General features: G+C 38.1%; 1 protein-coding gene across 1 annotated transcript; it reads left to right on the plus strand.

The window, feature by feature from the left end:
* Window positions 1–1041: 1041 nt before the first annotated feature.
* On the plus strand, window positions 1042–19301 carry kif26bb (kinesin family member 26Bb; the record flags this gene model as incomplete). Its single annotated transcript, XM_081377778.1, has 15 exons — window positions 1042–1092; window positions 1279–1623; window positions 2724–3098; window positions 6248–6405; window positions 6529–6700; window positions 9655–9852; window positions 10182–10275; window positions 11509–11771; window positions 13479–13659; window positions 13941–14085; window positions 14228–14387; window positions 14559–17277; window positions 17353–17522; window positions 18810–18960; window positions 19102–19301. The coding sequence occupies 15 exons, from the start codon at window positions 1042–1044 to the stop codon at window positions 19299–19301; spliced, it is 5382 nt and encodes a 1793-aa protein (XP_081233904.1).
* Window positions 19302–19519: the final 218 nt, after the last annotated feature.

Consider the following 19519-nt stretch of genomic DNA (forward strand, 5'->3'; position numbering starts at 1 on the left):
TTTGGACTAAATTGCTCAATATGGATAAGATTTACGATTCTCTAACTTTTTGAAACGTCAAAGTGGTAGTTGCATATCAATGGGGGGACAGAAAGCTCTCTGATTTCATCAAAAATATCTTAATTTGTGTCTTACGGGTTTTGAATGACATGAGAGTGAGTAATTAATGACAGAATTTAAATGTTTGGGTGAACTATACCTTTAATTGTTGAAAAACTATTTAAACAACTTTAACAAAACTAAAAAAAAAAAAGAAATTCCCAAAATAAATTCATACATAATTCTGTAATATTTGACAAATTATTCAATGCTTGATCAAATTCAATTCTGTATAATTCAACCCAGTCTTTCAGAATTCTTGTGCTGTGCTGTGTGACGATGCATTTTCATCTAACCCATTTTTTTTTTTTTTTTTTTACAGTCTATGATGCAAATACACTAAATAGCCTACACTCATTTCCGAAGTTTGCAGTGGCTTGAATCAATCCGCATGTGGGCAGCACTGCCGTTTGCAGATCTACATTTTGGTCGATGGGTGGCGCTATCTCATGATCAATCTTAACATACGGTAACCACAACATTGTGATCTATTCCTTAGAGCAATGACAAGTGGGTGGTACTGTAAACGGAGAACAAAAAAAGATGAAGACCTAATCCAACAACAACCCAAGGACGAATATAAAAATCTATTTTTCATCATATGCCTTGCATGCACAGTTTTCCTAAGGAAAGTTAACAACGAGTGGAATATTAAAAACAACGGTAACTTAAATAACAGCTCGCAGGGGGTGGTGTAATTAAAGGACTTTTTGTAGGCTATGTGCGTAAATAGAAATCAAATATTCACTGCTACTCACCGGAGCACCAAGTTGTCCAACAACATAAAGGCGCGGTGCGCGAATTCACTGCATGTGCCTCTAGGACTAGGACATCACGCTTTTTTTTAACCAAGTAAAGTCAGATTTTTCGTGAAACACAATAGTTTTTTATTTGAAACGAATGGAAACTTGTTGTGAAGGATAGGAGCTTTATTGAGCGAATATGAAGAATCAAACAGGATATTGTGAAACAACAGGCAGTCAGCGGTTTATGGTAAGTAGGTGACTATAGGCTATACTTCTGCATGCCTCCTGATTGAATATGTAATATGCATAATTTGTTAGGTCAGTTATATTCCATCATACCTAAATATGATTCATATTTAATTGTTTAAATATTAATATATATAATTTAATATCCTTAAAAATGAATATAGCACGGCTTGCATCTATTTTACAGATGACCAACGTTAAAATGAGTCCCGTGTTGAGGGGCCATGCAGCGCAGAAGGAGCGTCCCTCGCCCGAAGGCGCTGGCTCCTCAGCATATGATTCCCATGCAGCACCTTGGACAGGGTGCGCGGGCTCACTCCCGACACCCCTCACTCACACTCTCTTACGGTCAAAATGGCCCAAAGAATCGTTAAACGGCTACCCTCCTGAATACAACTCCATCAAGCCCACTGGGACGAAAAGAGAGACGTTATTCGACACGGGACATTTGTGTAAAAAGTGCATCTCTTATTTCAACATTTTCAAAGGGGAAGCGTTTAAACAAGTAATTGACGGAAACCTTTCTACCAAAGTAAGTATTTTTCTTATATCATCAAGTTGCATGCATTTAAAAAAGGAATAGGCTACCATGCATTTCTATGCATTTAGAGTTGAGGACCAAATGCCCTTGTGTTGGGTGGTATCTCCAGTGGACTGCTGCATGTATGTCCACCCCATCAGCCAGAGTATGTCTCATATTTCAATTACATATGAGGCGAATGCTACCCCCCCCCCCCCCCCCTCCCTTGAAACGAGTTTAAATCGATTAGCTTTTGCAGTTGGTCTGAGATTCATGTGACACTCGTCTAGCCCTGATTGCACTGGAATATGGGGCATAATGGATGGAATATGAAAACTCAGTTCCTACAGAGGAGAACAATAAAGTAAATGACGCTATAATGTGATAAGCTGAGATACAGATGTATTTGCGGCTGGCATGTGTCTTTTTATTTGGTGGTGGGGAGAAATAGGTTAGTGGATCATTTCTTGTCTTTTTTTTTAGTAAACTCAAAATCTCTGACCTCTTTTTTCATGAAATTTAAGATGGTTTGAGCAATTACTGAATTTAGGATAAAGGAGGGATGCGATCTTTAAAGGGATCATTCACCAAAAAATGAAAATTGTGGCATAATTTACTCACCCTCATGTTGTTCCAAACCTGCATGAGTTTCTTTTTTCTGTTGAACACAAAAAGAAAATATTTTGAGGAATGTTGGTAACCAGACAGTTGACGGTAGCCATTGACTTCTATAGTATTTTGTTCCCTATGTAAGTCAATGGGGCCCGTCAACTGTTTCATTACCAACATTCTTCAAAATATCTTCTTTTGTGTTCAACAGAACAAAGGAACTTTGGGACAACACGAGGGTGAGTAAATAATGACACAATTTTCGTTTTTGGGTGAACCATCCCTATATAAGACAGATGGATGTGACTATTTATCATGTCAGCAAAAGGGTTTTTGGTTTGAAAATAATGTTACAATATTGAAATAATTCATTATGGATAAAACAGTATAAGTAAACTTTGATTAGTACTGTATAAGCAATTTTCACTAATAATCAGTTATTTTTACTCGTTTTTGATCTGTTAAGTTAAGTCAACAACAACATTTTTCTTTCTGTGCCTCAGGATCCTAAAGTCTTCATTCATCTTTATGAGAGCATGAAACCACCTGCTAGTACTGTAGAAGCCTGGGGCAACGTGGACGGACGCTGTGGCGTCTGCTCCACTCACTTTAGCCAGTTGAAGCAGGAGGCTATCCGCACGATCCTCACCCAGGACCGGGCCATATGGGCTCCACCTACCACTGCCAACATCTCATCCACAAGCCTTGACTCAGGCTCACAAACGCTCCCCAGAACCTCAAGCCACCGATCTGTTGTCTCAGACCCCCATCAGAGGCCCGGCAACGCAGGGCCGGATTGCTGGATTAAAGGACGTCAACATTTGGAGTCCCTGTGGCCCCTGTCTTCATGTAAAGGAATCAATTCAATAGCTCAAAAGGTAGGCCAAACATTTTTTTTGCTATTATTTAAGTCTTTAAAGGGTTGATACGCCCAAAAATGTTAATCCTGTCATCGTTTAATCAGCCTATGTCGTTCTTAACCTGTATGACATTCTTTCTTGTGTGGGATACAAAAGAAGATATTTTGAAAAATGTTTCAGTGTTTTTTGTCCATACATTGGAGGTTAGTTGGGTCCAGTGTTGTTTCGGACCCAAATGAGTTTTATTGTACAGACAAAAACAGTTAAAACAGTTTTTGTGTTCCATAGAAGAAGGAAAACCATTCAAGTTTGAAACGTTGTGATAGTGAGTAAAATATGACAGAATTTCCATTTTTTGGAAACTAACTTTCATAATACTAAACATATAGTTCAAAAGTGTTTTTTTTTTTTAGATAGAAATAAATAATTGTATAGCCATGACATTAAATTGATCAAAACTAACAGTAAAAGACTTTTACAAATTACATGTCAAATAAATGCTGTGCTTTTGACATTTCTATTCAAATAATCCTGAAAATAATATATCATGATTTCTGCAAAAATAAGAATAATAGGAAGCACAACCACTTCAAAATTCATAATATTACCAATTTCTTTGAGCATCAAATCAGCACATCAGAATGATTTCTGAAGCATCATGTGACACAGCTGGAGTAAAGGCTGCTGACAATTCAGCTTTGCGACACATATATAAATAAATATATTGAAATAGAATAATATCACATTATTTTTACTGTATTTTTGATCCAATAAATGCAGCCTTGGTGAGCATTTGTATGTATTCCTTTTCCAAATAATTTTAAGAAAGAAGCCCTTTCTCTGCTGTTCATATTTTATATCCAGTACACCATCTGTGTGCATAATGTAAGATATCAATTAAATATACATAGCTATGTCTGCCCACCAGGACTTACCAGGAAAACACGTCATGTGTGCCATCTTATACAACCCTCTAATCAGCCTTGATTATGTCCAGATGCAGAAGATACAGAACTTTTCTGGTTAATGGTCAAACCCACATTTTATCCATACCACAGAGAAGCCCGTCAGGAAAAAAAGAAGCTTGATCAATATCGCTGTAATATTTAATGACCAGTGAAATATTCATACACAGCGCTCGTAAATACAGATGAAATGAGAATGCATTATGAAAGTGCGGCAGAGAGTGAACATCTCAGACAGCTCCATAAGCACTCAGTACCAGATCTTTATGCGACGCTGACCGAGAGCTTTACGGCAGACCTAGTCCATTAGTCCAGCTCCATTTCATTGCACAAACATCCCAGGTAAATTCTCTGTCCTTGAAGTGGAATAAAAATAAAAAATAAAAGATTATCGCTTGAAGTAAAAGAAGACAAGATGCTTTTTGTAGTATTTTATTTGAAGTAGCAAACACACAACACTGACAGGCATGGTTTAATGGAAAGCGTAACTGCGGAAATAAGATGCGCACATAATTAAATCTAAGATTCTCTCTGGAGGACAGAGAAGTGAGAGAAAGAAAGAAGAGACAGAGGAAAGAATAACAGTTAAGGCAATATTGCCGTCTCTGCCCGAGGGTTGCTCCCAGTGCTAATTGGCGTTACATTCTGCCAATGGAGGGGGGCAAAGAGGGGGCTCCTATTTCGCATGGCTGGATAAAAGCATTGATGAGACATAAAGGCAAGGGAGTGACTCTGGATATGTGGATGACTGCAGGCAAGCAATGCTTTTCTCAAGCATAGGCACAGTTCAGACTGAATATTAGGTTAGATTTTGGACTGAAGTATGACTCGTCCTGTCAGCGCCTGCAGCCTCATTCATCGCCTGTGTGCTGATACACATATAAGAAGGTTCATGACTTCATCTGCACTTATGACTCAGCTTGTAGTGGCAATACCTAATAATATTGTCTGACTGCAGTGCATTAAACACACTCATGTTCATGGTGTAGTGCTCACACAGCCATCATTTTTAAATCAGTGTCAGGAAGACTTTTAGTTAGTATTTATTTAGAACAGAATTAACAGAATTAAAGGAGAACTCCGGTCAATTTTAACATTGAGCTAATTTTTTTGTACATTTGGAGTGCTGTCAATACAGAGAACAACGACAAAAATCGGTGTTGCCTACACCGAGTTATTCTATTTTTAAAATTTGCACCCTGTTGACTTCAATGGGGCAATATTTAAACCTGCTTTTAGGCTCTTAACATTGTTGATGTGTCATTTCAAGTGCACAGGTCATGTGAGTGATTCCTTCAGAGTGAACACGAGTGAATCTGACTGCAGTAGATGTGAAAGAAATGTATAAAAATGATGTTATTTAAGCCAGCGCAAATACCTGTGTTTACATCCTGTTTTCGGTTGAAGTCCAAAGTAGTCGATTGCCGAGTTCACGCGCATAGGTTTAGTTACCTATGATCACGCGCGTGAACTCGGCTAAAAGCAGGTTTAAAACTTGCCCCATTGAAGTCAACAGGGTGCAAATTTTAAAAATAGAATAACTCGGTGTAGGCAACACCGATTTTTGTCGTTGTTCTCTGTATTGACAGCACTCCAAATGTACAAAAAAATTAGCTCAATGTTAAAATTGACCGGAGTTCTCCTTTAACATATTGTCTGTCCAGTTTATTGTATTAAAGAGGACATTTTTTTACATTTCTTTAGTGTGTAATGTTGCTGTTTGAGCATGAAAAAGGTCTGAAAAGTTACAAAGCACTCCAAAGGGAGTTATTTATGAATAAGTCCCTGAAACACTGCGATTGATTTCTTCCGGGAACGTACACGTCGCAATATTTCTCATAAAAAAAATTCCTGCCCAAGGTTTACGCAAATAAAGGGGACTAGGCCTGGTTGAGTTGCGTTAGTTCTGTGTTAAAACTCACTGTTATGGTTAGGGGCGTGACATTTTTGAAACACGCTGGAAGCTGTTGACCAATCACAACACACCGGTCCAGCCAACCAATCAGAGCACTTTGCGCTGTTCGGAAGGAGGGGCTTCACAGAGACAGAAACTAAACTGAGCGTTACTGACAGACTGGGAAGAGAGGTGCTGCAACTATGTAAAATATGTGAAAAATATATAATGTGTTTTGGACATTCAAGCATGAAAACATATTCTAGTTACTGAGCTTGACAATATCAGTGAAGATGATTCTTTCTCAGTCCTCCCAGAGTCCTTTAAATTCAGGAAAGGTGTTTGAGAAGGAGAATGTGACCTCTACAGCACTATGCAACTACGGCGCCTCACGGCCTGCCCGTTCTTCCAGTATGTCGTCTCTGCTCCCTTCAGGAACCTCTGCTGCCTTGTCTTTCTTTGTCAGGTAATAGAAAATAAAAAAATAAACTCTGATTTGGAAAAGGTGTGATTTGTAGAAAAGAAAGAAATGCTTTGATAATGTACATGCATCTAAGCTAAACGCTGTCAAATCTTTGAACATCCACAGGGCTGCACAAAAGCTGAATGTAATGGTTAGAAGAGGGAGGCAGTTCTCAGAAAGTGGTGCTTCCCAACAGCTGACAAACTTCAGTAGCCTCATGCAGAAGTCTCCTCCTCCAGTACCAGCCAACATTTTTCAAGCTGCTAGTAAGAGCAAGGAAACACCCGGGATGGGGAAGGTATGGCTGAAATGTTTACTAAAATTTTTAATTGTTTAATTTTGCTACTAAAAAACACCTAAACTTATGGGTGCTTCTATTATTACGTAATATTGCATTGTTAGATTATCGTAGCTGTTCATTTGCTAATAAATTAGAGACAATAAAATAATAGCAATATTATACAGAGGTGCAGTAATTTTGTTTTATGATTTTTACTGATTGTCTAAATATGAAAGCCTGTGTTCTACCTGAGAGTAAAAATTAGTTGAAGTTTAAACGTTTGTACATTTTGTGAGATGTAAAGTACATTGTGAGATATTATGTCACATTATGAGATATAAAGTCCAAAATTTAGAGAAAAACAATTGGTCACCCTTTAGATTAGGGTCCAATTCTTACTATTAATTAACTATTAACTATTAACAATGATTTTTGCCTCAATAAACTCCTAATTACTGCTTATTAATAGTTAGTAAAGTAGTTTTAGTTTAAGTATTGGGTAGGATTAGGGGAGGTAGAATATGGTCATGCAGAATAAGGCATTAATATGTTCTTTATAAGTTCTAATAAACAGCCAATATCCTAGTAATATGCATGCTAATAAGCAACTGCTTACTGGTGAGAATTGGACCCTAAACTAAAGTGTTACCGGACAATTACATTTGTGAGATATAAAGTCAAATTTACACTACTGTGGAAAGATTTTTTAATGCTTTTTGAATTAAGTCTCTTGTAAGCCTCTCTTGAAGTCTCTTCTAAAATGCTAAAAATTTGTGATTTGGCTCTCAAGAAACATTTATTCATGTTGAAAACAGGTGTACTTATTAATATTTGAATAAAAAGTGCAAAAGAAAAGCTTTTGTAACATTATAAACATTTTTACTGTCACTTTTGATAAATGTAATGCATACTTGCTGAATAAAAGTATTAAATAGTATAAAGTATAAAAATCTTACTGACCACAACCCTTTTGAAAAAGTGGAACTTTTTTTTATTTCCTTAGTGGCGGAATACAGCTTCCATGGTAAAAATGCCCTGTTCCCATACACCCATTACTTATTTATTCTGTGAGCAAAGGTATTCAATAACAGTGTAACCAAGACGAAACAAGTAATATCTGGCTGGTCATGTGATGTTAATAAGGCAGCCCCCATGAGCTCCATGTAAATGAAACTGCTTCTGTTAGCCTACTGTTATGACTGGAGTCTTCATCTCACTTGAGTGTACATCATTTTAAACACATGTGTCTTTGTCTACAACTTTCTGAATGAGGAAAAATTTCCCTTACTTACATACCACACTCAGATGTTAGATGTCCTTCAGTTTGACCTTGGGATGTGGCTGATCTCTAGATGCCTCACATTTTAGAGAAGACCTTTGAAAGTGATGTTAATGGCCTTCCCATTCCATCACACCACCTCCTTGAGGAAGGGAAATCAATTTAGTTTAATTGTAAGCTCATCCTGACTTCACTCTCCACAGTTCACACTGATGGGACTCATCTTGAGTTTCAAATTATCGCTCTCAGGGTAGCACCTGGTAGCAAGATCGCACTCAGCTTTGCACATCCAGCAACTGTAGCAGAGATAATGGGTTATTAAATAATTCATTTCGTGTAAATATGATTTGACAGACTCAGAACAGAGAAGATAATATCACTTGACAAATGCATTAGATATCAGACAAAGCATTAACCTAAACCCGGTTTAGTTGTGTGTTCAATGACATCATGCTTTAAAAATTGGAATATTTTAAGTCTTAAATATTACTGGTATAGTTATAGTTTCAGGAACAAGGACATTTTTGTCTCAGTAAAAGTATGGCACTGATGATTTTAATGTTGACCACGTTGGTTTTAGCTGTTTTTGTTTACATGTGTGTGTGTGTGTATATAAATTATTATATTAATATATATTATATACTGTATATTTGTGTGTGTGTGTGTATTCACAGACTCACACACACACACACACACACACACACACACACACACACACACACACACACACACACACTATATTTATTTATCGTGTTTAATCGATTTGACATCACTAATTATTATGTAAACATTCAAATGCTAAATATATTACAAAAAGTACTTTAAGGAGCAAGTATATATTTTCAATCTTAAAATACTTTTTGGGAAATGTGCAAAATTGATTTAAAAATATATATTTTGGACATATAAATGTATATTGATGGCCAAAATATGTATAATTAGATATACAGTGCTATGCATAAGTTTAGACACCCATGCTAAAGTTGACTAAAAAGAGGAATAAAAAATCATCTTTTGGAAATTGAACTTAATGCCTTAATAAAAAAAAAAATAGGAAAAATCCAACCTTTAAGGACACCAATTTTCTTTGTGAATGAATAATGTATCGTAAATAAATAAATGTTCTTCCTTAAAATACAGTTTGGACACCCCTATGTTAAATTCCCATAGAGGCAGGCAGATTTTTATTTTTAAAGGCCAGTTACTTCATGGATCCAGGATACTATGCATCCTGATGAAGTTCCCTTGGCCTTTGGAATTAAAATAGCCCCACATCATCACATAGCCTTCACCATACCTAGAGATTGGCATGGAGTACTTTCCATAAGATCATCTCTCAATGCAAATCAAACCAGCTATATTAGGCTAACTGAAATAAAACCATGCCAATCTCTAGGTATGGTGAAGGCTATGTGATGATGTGGGGCTATTTTAATTCCAAAGGCCAAGGGAACGTTATCAGGATGCATAGTATCCTGGATCCATGTATTTATGGATTTATGTAAAAAAAAAGAAAAGAAAACTATATTAGCAATATATACTTTGGCCATTTTTTATACTTAAAAATATATATATATTTGACACTATGTATTTTTGCCTTATGGGATTGAGCACTTATTAAATGTAGATTTAAAAATATTCTAGATTTATATGTAATATCTAGTATTGTTTTGTGTTTTTCCCTCAATTTTAGGTCAAAGTGATGCTGCGAGTCTGTTCGGTTCCTGAGTCAGACCCCTCCCAGTCCTACTCTTTCAAACTGGACCTGCACAAGAAACAGATCACATTGCTGAATGTACCCACCCTCACCCCTCAGAGACAGACTGCTGGCACTACAGTCTCCTCAAAGACCTTCACCTTTGATGCTGCTTTTGGCCAAGATTCAACCCAGGTCAGGGCCACTGCTTTGTTATTTCTGTCTCATGATATGAAAACTGATCTGTCTAATGTCTGGAGCCCATCTGAGTCATAATATCCAAACATCCTCAACACTTTCAGATTTGGTCACTTGAGTGCAGATATTCAATATCTGGATATTCTTCTCCAGTGCAATCAATTGAGTTGATTTCTCTCTGTATTAAATGCACTTTGGCTAAATAATGCCAAATCCCGGGAAAAGGTCCTTGAAATGTACATGAAATGTCTGTACAGTTCAACTGTCAAATGATTAAACAGTGTTGTCATAAAAAAGAAAAAGAAAAAAAGTGTATTATTTTTCAGGCTGAAGTTTGTGAGAACAGCTTGTGTGAGGTGCTTCAGTGTGTGGTTGCAGGGGCTGATGGCTGCATCCTAAGTTTTGGTCAAACCATTGTGGGTAAGTGAGTTATATTAAAATCTTTTTTATCCTCTAAAGCCTGGCGTATGGAATTGGTCAGACAAATATGATTTTTTTTTAATGTAACCTTTTAGTGAACCTTAAGACAAAATAATGTAAGTGTATATATAAGAAAATCTAACAAATAAAAAATTGCAAATGTGTTTTGTTTTATAACATATTTGATCCATCAGGCCTTTATGACCCAAATAGTATGATATAATGACAAGGAGGTCAGACTGCTCAAACTGAGCAAAAATATGCAATTTGGTGCTGTTGTTGTTATTTAAATGGCCAGAAAGAAATTCTTATAACTTGTAATTACAGTATAACAGACTGCTTACATAAAATGTATATACCTATCAGTTTCAGTCACTTTATCTCCCAATAATGTTTTAGTTGAATAATATTTAAGTGCTAAGTTTTGTGATCAACGCTCTGTAGTTTTAATTGTAGAGTTTTTTTTTTTCTCAGAGTAAATGTGACTATTTCTCACACTAAAAAAAAATCTTCAAAGTGCAAATTTATACATCTCACAATGTGACATTAAATCTCACGATCGTGACCTTGTTTCTCATATTTGTATCTTCATAATGCATTCTGCGACTATATGCTGCAGTATGACTGTCTTATTTCACAATTACCTTTAATTTTTTTTACTCTGGGGCAGAAACGGCCTTCCATAGCTCCGCGTCCTATGGCGTTGATGCAGAAAGGTTCAGATTCACATGTTTTTGCCACTTCTTGTGACTTGTGGGGCCTCTCAATGAATGTGCATTAAATATTGTTTCTTCAAGAGATGACATAGAGGCTACACAGTGGGTCATCACGGTCATTTACCTTTAAGGTTATTAATTGTTATCCTCCCAAAATCATGACCACAATCTCTACATGGCATTTGGAGTATGACATCATTCTCTATTAGCTAGATTGAATTACCCGGCCTCCATGTTGGCCCTTGGCTCCCAGCCAGACATCATAAATCTTTTAAACCGGCCCATGCTTGACTGCCAGTAAAGTGCTTTACATTTAATTGGTCATGACATTGCCACAACGCATTTTACACCCCAGTTTGTAAAGTCATTCACCATGTATTTAAGCATATTGCAAGCTGTGGCTTTTTGTCATTCGGAATGATGATTTATTTAGCAAAACCCTTATGGGGGGCTTTTCTGTCTAATGATGGTCTGTTATGAAAAATGCCATTCTCACTTTCTTTTTATCTTTTGACAGGAATGTCTTACACCATGATTGGCCATGATGGTTGTACTCAAAGCCTTGGAGTCATTCCATGTGCTATCTCTTGGCTTTTCAAGCTCATTAACAGGAAGAAAGACAAGACATGGGCAAACATCTCAGTTTCCGTGTCAGCTGTAGAGGTCTGTGGGGAAAACAATGCCATTAGGGATTTACTCTCTGATGTTGACACAAGCAACTGCAAGGAGACATATAAGCCAGATGCTTTCCTCAAAGAGGACTCCGTTTGTGGAATACAGGCAATTCATTTCATTTTACCTTCTATTTATTTGTGCAGCACTTTTCACAATGCATATTGTTCCAAAGCAGCTTTGCAAAATATAGTGCCTGACAACCTGAGGGCACAATTGCATGGAAAAATTCCCTATAATGTTAGTTGGATGATGGAAAAGCCTCAAGCGAGTGCTCATATGTAGCATTTGAAGGAATATTCAGGGTTAAGTGTTGTTAAGTGCAATCGACAGCATTTATGGCATAATGTTGATTATTACTTTAAAAAATAAGTAAAAGGTAGGCACTTATAATGGAAGTGAAGGGGGCCACTTTTTGTTCTTTTTAAAGGTTATATCAGCGATTTCAGGCCCAAAAAAGGCCCAAACACAAATTATCACATTCATCTAATCTTTCCTAATGATCTGCTAGCTGCCCGCCCCATAAGCAGGTCGTCAAAAAAACGCGTCTTTGTAGGCAGCCTAGGCAAAGGTTGGTTTGGTTTTCACAAAACCAATTGGTTTCACCAACCACTCAAAACCAAAATAAATAGTGTTCCAACCAATCACCGCCAGGGGGTGGGTGTTGTGAGGTTTTGCGCTCGTGTTCTCCATAGACAGTGGTGTTCTCCGACTTCGCGTGCAGCCGTGCACGAGCGCAAAACCTCACAACACCCACCCCCTGTCGGTGATTGGTTGGAACACTATTTATTTTGGTTTTGAGTGGTTGGTGAAATCAATTGTTTTTTTGTGTGCAGATCTCAGAGCCTAGGCTGCCTACAGAGACACGTTTTTTTTGACGGCCTGCTTATGGGGCGGGCAGCTAGCGGATCGTTAGGAAAGATTCGATGAATGTGATCATTTGTGTTTGGGCCTTTTTTGGGCCTGAAATCGCTGATGCATAGCCTGGTAATACCAAACTCTGCTACTTCGCTTTGCTTCGTAGACAGAGTCTGGAATGGCATAATAGAAAAGCGTTTTCTTTCTCGCGGGGGGCGCTTGTCTGAAGTTTAAAATCATTGGTTACCCGTAAGCCAATCACATAACGTTTGGTTATGGCGTGTGTTATGCGCATGCTCAGCCACATCTAACTTCCACTGTAAACACATGTATGATGCGAAAACAAAACCATCGAGCGAAATACCGAAGTGAACATGGTTGTGAACGACTTTTGCAGATTATGTGAAGTAAATCTATGCATCCACGGTACAGTGAGTGTCTACGTCATCACGGCTCTCAGCCCGCCCTCTGTTCGTTGATTGGCCCGGCTGTTTTCAGGCCGGAGGAAAACGGAAAGCTATTACGCTGTCTCAGTCATAATTCTTACATTCTTAAATTGCATGTAATACAAAGTATTACACATATTGTTTGCTTCTTGTGGTTCTACTATTAAAAAAGTGAGTATTTTGATGTTTGTGTATTGGCCCCATTCACTTCCATTGAAAGTGCCTCAGCGTAACCCAGATTTGTGCTTTTTATGAAGAAAAGAAGGGGACAAGTGCAAATAATTTTTGTGGTAATCAGCATTATGCTACAAATGCTGTTGATTGAGCTAAACATGTCCCTGTGATATTCCTTTAAAAACATTTTGCATGAAGTTTATAACCCTTTGCATGGCATATTATCAATATTCATGAGCAATCAATACAAATTGAATACATACTCATTGATATGTTAATTGAGACATTCCCATTTACTTGAGAGTCTCCTTATTTGATTGTGTTATCTTGATTCTAGCTCTGCAACCACAGTGTGCTAAATGCTCCAACTCCAGAAAGAGCAGCTTTCCTATTAGATGCAGCTATTGCATCTCGCAGTGGGACGTTGGACGGTGGAGGGAGACCGCTACACTGTTGTCACATGTTCTTCACCCTGCATGTTCGCCAACAGCACATAGGGAGCAGCACCAAGTCTGGGAGTGAGTTCAGTTGCTTTTTCATGTCTCTAATATGTTGTTCAATAATATGTATGTTCATGTGCAGATTCTCAGTACAGATCTTGATAAACAAAGGCCTATTGGATAACATTTCTCATGCAATACTGACCCAGGAGAATGAAATTGAATACTTTTTTCTATTTTCAGCATAATAAAATAGATGGTTTTGCATTCATGATATGATATTTTTCATAACATCCGTTGCTTCTTTAACATTATTTGTTTAATTTCTTGTATTAATAAAATATATATATTTTCTTCAGTGAATGTGGATCAAAGCAAGCTGAGCCTGATCGATTTAGGGAGCTGTGTGGGGGAGAGGGGTGAAAGCAACTGTGGAGTCTGCCTTGCTGAGCTTGGAAACTTTATCACAGCCAATCTCAACAGACATAAACATGTCCCTAATAGGTACGTTTGTGTATATCTCAATTATAAAAGTAGGAATTTACTAATAGTATATGAACATAAAGCAGAGTGATTTGATTAAATAAATGTATTTAAGTAACTAAATAAATGTATTTAATTACCAGTGATAATTTGTTCAAAACAGGGAAAGTAAATTAGCCATGCTCCTGCAAGACTCTCTGAGCAATGTCAACTGCTCCACAACAATTATTGCCCATATATCCACCTCGTCTGAAGACATTACAGAAAGCCTCTGTACAATGCAGACTGTGTCTCGAATGCGAAGGCAGAAAAAGAAGACAAGGGTATGCTTTTATATTAAGAAATTGTATTTTATTTTATTTTATTTTAACTATAATTTAATAATCTAACTTTTAAATATATTTATTATTATGGAAGTGTTCTCCAGTTTTCAAGTGATGTGAATTGAGGCAGAGTTGTACATTTTTACATTTTTTTTCTTTCTTTTTTTCCAGAAGTCTTCCTCAAGCTCGCCCGGGGGAAGAAGCTTAGGCAATGAGAGGAAAGTTAATAATTCCACCAAGCTGAGATTCCAATCTACAGGAACACTGGATCAAGATCTCTCCTCTCCTGGTTTCTCTAGTGATCCAGCATTTTACCCTGGGAGTGACAAGTCCTGTGATACCATTTTCTCTGTTGATCCTTCTGGCCTCCTAGATAAAGAGGTTACAAATAGAAGCAGAGAGGTGTTGCCTATTATTCCATCCTTACTCAAGAGCAAATTAGAGTCCAAGAAGCTCTCGTTGATGAAGTTTTGTGAAATCTCTCCACCAATTGCCAATCGCATGAAGCAAATATCAAAAGAAAAGACTAGAGAAGAGTCAACACCAACAATATTGCAAGATAAATCAGAGTTTGAGTGTCTGAAGTGCAACACATTTGCAGAACTCCAGAATCGACTGGGAAACATAGACGGAACGGAGTTGGATCTATGCAAAGATCCGGAAATGAACACTATGAATAAAGCACCTCACTTAAGCCAAACTGAAAAGAAGTCTAATTCATTGGACATCCAAGCATCAAGCAAAAGGGAATATGATAGTACCAGACAAGGAAACTTATCAAAAACATTTGCCATCATTCACAACAGTGAGGAAATTCCAAGTACTTCCAATTCACAGATTATTCATACATGTCCACCACAGCTAGATGTAGTCAAACCAAGTGATCCTATGCTGTCTGGCCAATCTCCAAGCAAATATAAGCTTTATAATAAAAAAATGGACATGATGCCCACTTCGCTATCTCTGAAATTAGAAGACCAAGGAAAGATAAGATTATCAGATTTCACAATGCAACCTGAGACACGAATTTCTCCTGTCGGCAAGAGTTCTCCGAGATCTACCTCGTCCTCTTCTTTTTCATCATCCCTGTCTTCCAGTTTGAGCTCCCCACCGGCTGTTTCTGCCTCTTTGAATGGAGATGTTTCACATTGTACAGCAAAGAACCAGCGAGAGATGAGGGCCACCATTACCGTGACCGTTCAGCAGCCGCTCGATCTTAATGGACACGATGAGCTTGTTTATACCGTGGTTGAGGAGGTAACAATAAATGGGGCCACTGAGCAAGGAAAGGCAAAAATATTAAGTATTCATGAGTCTCACTCTCTCCAGGCTTTAACGCCAGGAAGTCAGTCTGTAAGGATTATCGGCAGCATAGGTGAAGAACAAACAGCAAGTTTTTATAGCACCTCTAATGCAAAAACTTCAGAGAATGAAGTCTCCATGACCTCATCTGATGCAGCTGTACGACACACAAAAATCAATCCACATATTGACAAGGTAAGCGGCTTCATTGATTCAAAAGACCTGCCGCAGCATGATAGTTGGTCTGACGTGCCGCTGACAGAAGATGTGAAGGAGATACCTAGAGGAGCCAATGCTAAACTTGACCCTCACTGTGAAGTCTTGAAGTCCAGACAAAATGCTTGTGAAATTACACCCGAGCAGAGCTGGCTGTGCCAAAACAAAAAGAAAGACATGAAGAATGGCCCACAAATGAACACAGAACACAAGAACCCATGTAATCCAAAAGAAACTCTTGAGAAGAAACAACAAGCCAAGAAAGACGGACTTGTGGAATGGAACAAAGACAATGTGCCATCAACATACACAAACAGTCCCACCCTGAAAAGGAAAGAAACAAAAGAAGAGTCTGCAATAGCCAGAAGTGCAATGCTAAACCAGGCTACTGAAACTAAGACCAACACGAAATCTCATTTTGAAGAGAGCAGCAAGTTATTTAATGCAAAACTGAAAGCATTATCCGGCAGGAGCCAAACTTGGGACGAGAGTAATATCGGGAACTCAACAGGAAGCTTGAAATGTAATTCTAGCTCACCAAGACTTAAAAGCAAGTACCTTGAGGAGACTGCTTTCATCGATATGGCTCCTAAAGGCCTTTTAGATGAACAATATTTTCCAGCTCAACCCAGCCCACTTGGTTTTAAAGAAGACTTTGAGGACTTCGTAAGGTGTCGAGCTAGTCAGAATCTTGGGAGGGTTCCACAGTTCTTCCCTATGCATGATGCCAACGATGCATCCCGGCCATCCAAAAATGGTCACTCTAAGACAACAGCTGTAAATAAATTCATGCCCAGTTCAAAGATCCAGAAGATGCCAAACTTGTCCCCCAAACCCACTAGACACTCGATCAACAGGAGCTCAAGCTTTTCTCCTAACGGAGCACCTGTCAACCAAAGCTTCTGGTCAACACACTCCCTATCCCGAAGTCAGGACAACAGTGGTTTGAAATCGCCCGGTGCAGTCCGGAAAGGAAGAGTTGAACTTTTAAGAAGCAGTAGAGACTCTCTTTCCGCTTTTAGTCAAGGTGGGTCTGATTTAGATGAAAGTGAAGAACTGGGAACGATGAAACCTTTCGTTCACACGTTGCCATCCCCGTACAGTCGGATCACAGCTCCACGGTCACCATACCACTGCAGCGGCCATGCCAGCGACACCACCAGTGTTCTCAGTGGAGAGCTGCCTCCTGCCATGTGTAAAACGGCTTTACTCTATAACAGAAGCAGTATGGTCAGTAGTGGCTATGAAAGCATGCTAAGAGACAGTGAGGCTACAATTAGCAGCAGTTCAACGCACAACTCCATCAGCGATCAGAGCTGCTCACTCGGTGCTGCTAAAGGGGCGAGAAGCACCAAGAAAAGAACCAACATAGGTTAGGAATTTTCTAATTGAGTGTATTCAAGCATAAAAAAAAACATGGTTTTCACTGTATTGTCTTTGTCCACAGGGTCCAGTATAAGACGCCCATCTCAAGACAACCTCCAGTCACTGAAGAGATCCTTCAGTGGGCCCAAAATGCACCGGGTGGATCGGGGTGTTTCTGAATCTTATGAAATTAAAGTCTATGAGATTGATAATGTAGATGGCGTACAGAAGAGAGGTGGGGCAGGGAACAAGGTGAGGTTCAAAATGTGTCAATGAAAAAATTGTCTGTCTGTCTGTCAGCTTTGTATTTCATTCACAAACTGCTAGTATTGTTGTATGGTCCGTTAAATTGGTAGCGCTTGACTCAATTGCTTAGACATGAAAATCTGTTCTTCAGCCAGGTATCCTGACATGCAACACTATTTTCTAAAAGTGAAGGCTGGAATACCCTACATGTACATGACTTTGGCCCAGGTTTTTTCCCCGATTTGCAGTATGGAGGAGTCGGCATTAGTTGGCCTAAGTCAGAGCCAATCTGCAGATTTTGTTGACTAATTTCACTGAAAATTGTGTAATGTGTGATGGGTATTGGATTGGATAGGATTCCATCCAATCAGAGGATATCAAACATGTTTGATATTTTGATCCATTTTTAGAACAAGTTTTCATTTGTCATGCGTCTTCTAGCAACATGAGTTTGTGTTCAGAACCATGTGAATGTACCGAAATCTGTTCAGATTTTATAGTGTATTCCAGCCTTAAGACTAATTTGTAAAAACTTGAAACATTATTCCCGTTTCACACAAGCTGCAAATCTGTTTCTTTTTTTTCTTTTTTTATTACTCTGACTCAAATTAGAGACCAGATACTGATTCAGAGTAAATGTGATTTTGCAATCTTTATACATCCTGGGTTTTTTTTTTCTATTATTGAAAATATGCAACTCTTTGTTGAATATTTGGGAAATATTTTGTTATTTTGTTTTACAAATGTGTATTTTTACAGTTTTCACTCAACAATGTACTGTACACATTCAGGAAATTTTTTACAATGTTGTATATACAATGTTTTTTCCCTAGTAGCAAAGATGCTGTTCTTCAAATGATGATTCATTTTATCAAAACAATATTGTAATCACAAAACCAAAACTGTATGTTCAGGAATTGCTTTTTTTACGTGAATATTCACTTTAATTTATGTAGTACTATTATGTTGCAGAGTTTAAAATGTATAGCTGCTCATTCACTGTAGTAAACGACCATGGCCGTATTGTTTTAAATAAATCTCACAGTGTGTAATTCAGTGTATCTGTGTATTTGGTGGTTTTTGTGGGTTATATTAGGCAATATTTGATTCAGACTCGAGATAACTTAGCTGCATACAGTGTTTGATTTTGTCTGTGTATGAAATGTGTTATAGAAAAACTGTAATAGTACATTAGTATACAAACCTGTGGTGTGATGGAAGGCTAAATGCTAATCTCAGATCTCTCACATTTTATATGGAGGGAAACTGACATTTTGTCATCCACGTTTCCAGGGTATAGTCCTCTTTAGTGCAAAGCTGAAATTCCTGGAGCATCGACAGCAGAGAATAGCAGAGGTGAGACTCAAGTATAATGCTCTCAAGAGGGAGCTGGAACATGCCAAGCATCATCTGATGGTGGACCAAGGAAAATGGACCCGTGAATGTAAGGGTTAAAAATATTTGCTTATGTATATTACCTAATATTAAGCACTGCAGGATAGAAAACTGTAGGGTTGTTTATGGTTCTGCTTGAACTCCTGTCTTATCAATAATTATAATGCTATTTGTGTGATGTATTTTGCAGTTGACTTATGGCAAACGTTTGAGGTAGACTCGCTGGAGCACTTAGAGGCTTTGGAGATGGTCACTGAACGGCTAGAGCGTCATGTTAACCTCTGTAAAGCACATGTCTTGATGGTCACCAGCTTTGATGTTACACCCAAGTGCAGACGAAAGTGGCGGCATCGGCCCACTGTAGATCATTCAGTGTTTGTAGGAATATAGCATGCCAAGATTTTAAATGATCACTTGTACCTGTTATGCAACATACTGTATGAAATGATATGCAAATCCATGCCTCTAAAGCATCTCAAAATCATCACATTATACAGAAGCTTCCGCTGGTGCTGATCGGGCGTACTTGAAATCTAATTTGCTGTAAATGTTTGTGTTGTTAGCTTTAGCATTGGGAGAGATCAAAACAACATATTGGACTGCAGTAT

The sequence above is a fragment of the Scardinius erythrophthalmus genome (assembly GCF_964197995.2).
Source record: "Scardinius erythrophthalmus genome assembly, chromosome: 11".
Classification (NCBI taxonomy): Eukaryota; Metazoa; Chordata; class Actinopteri; order Cypriniformes; family Leuciscidae; genus Scardinius; species Scardinius erythrophthalmus.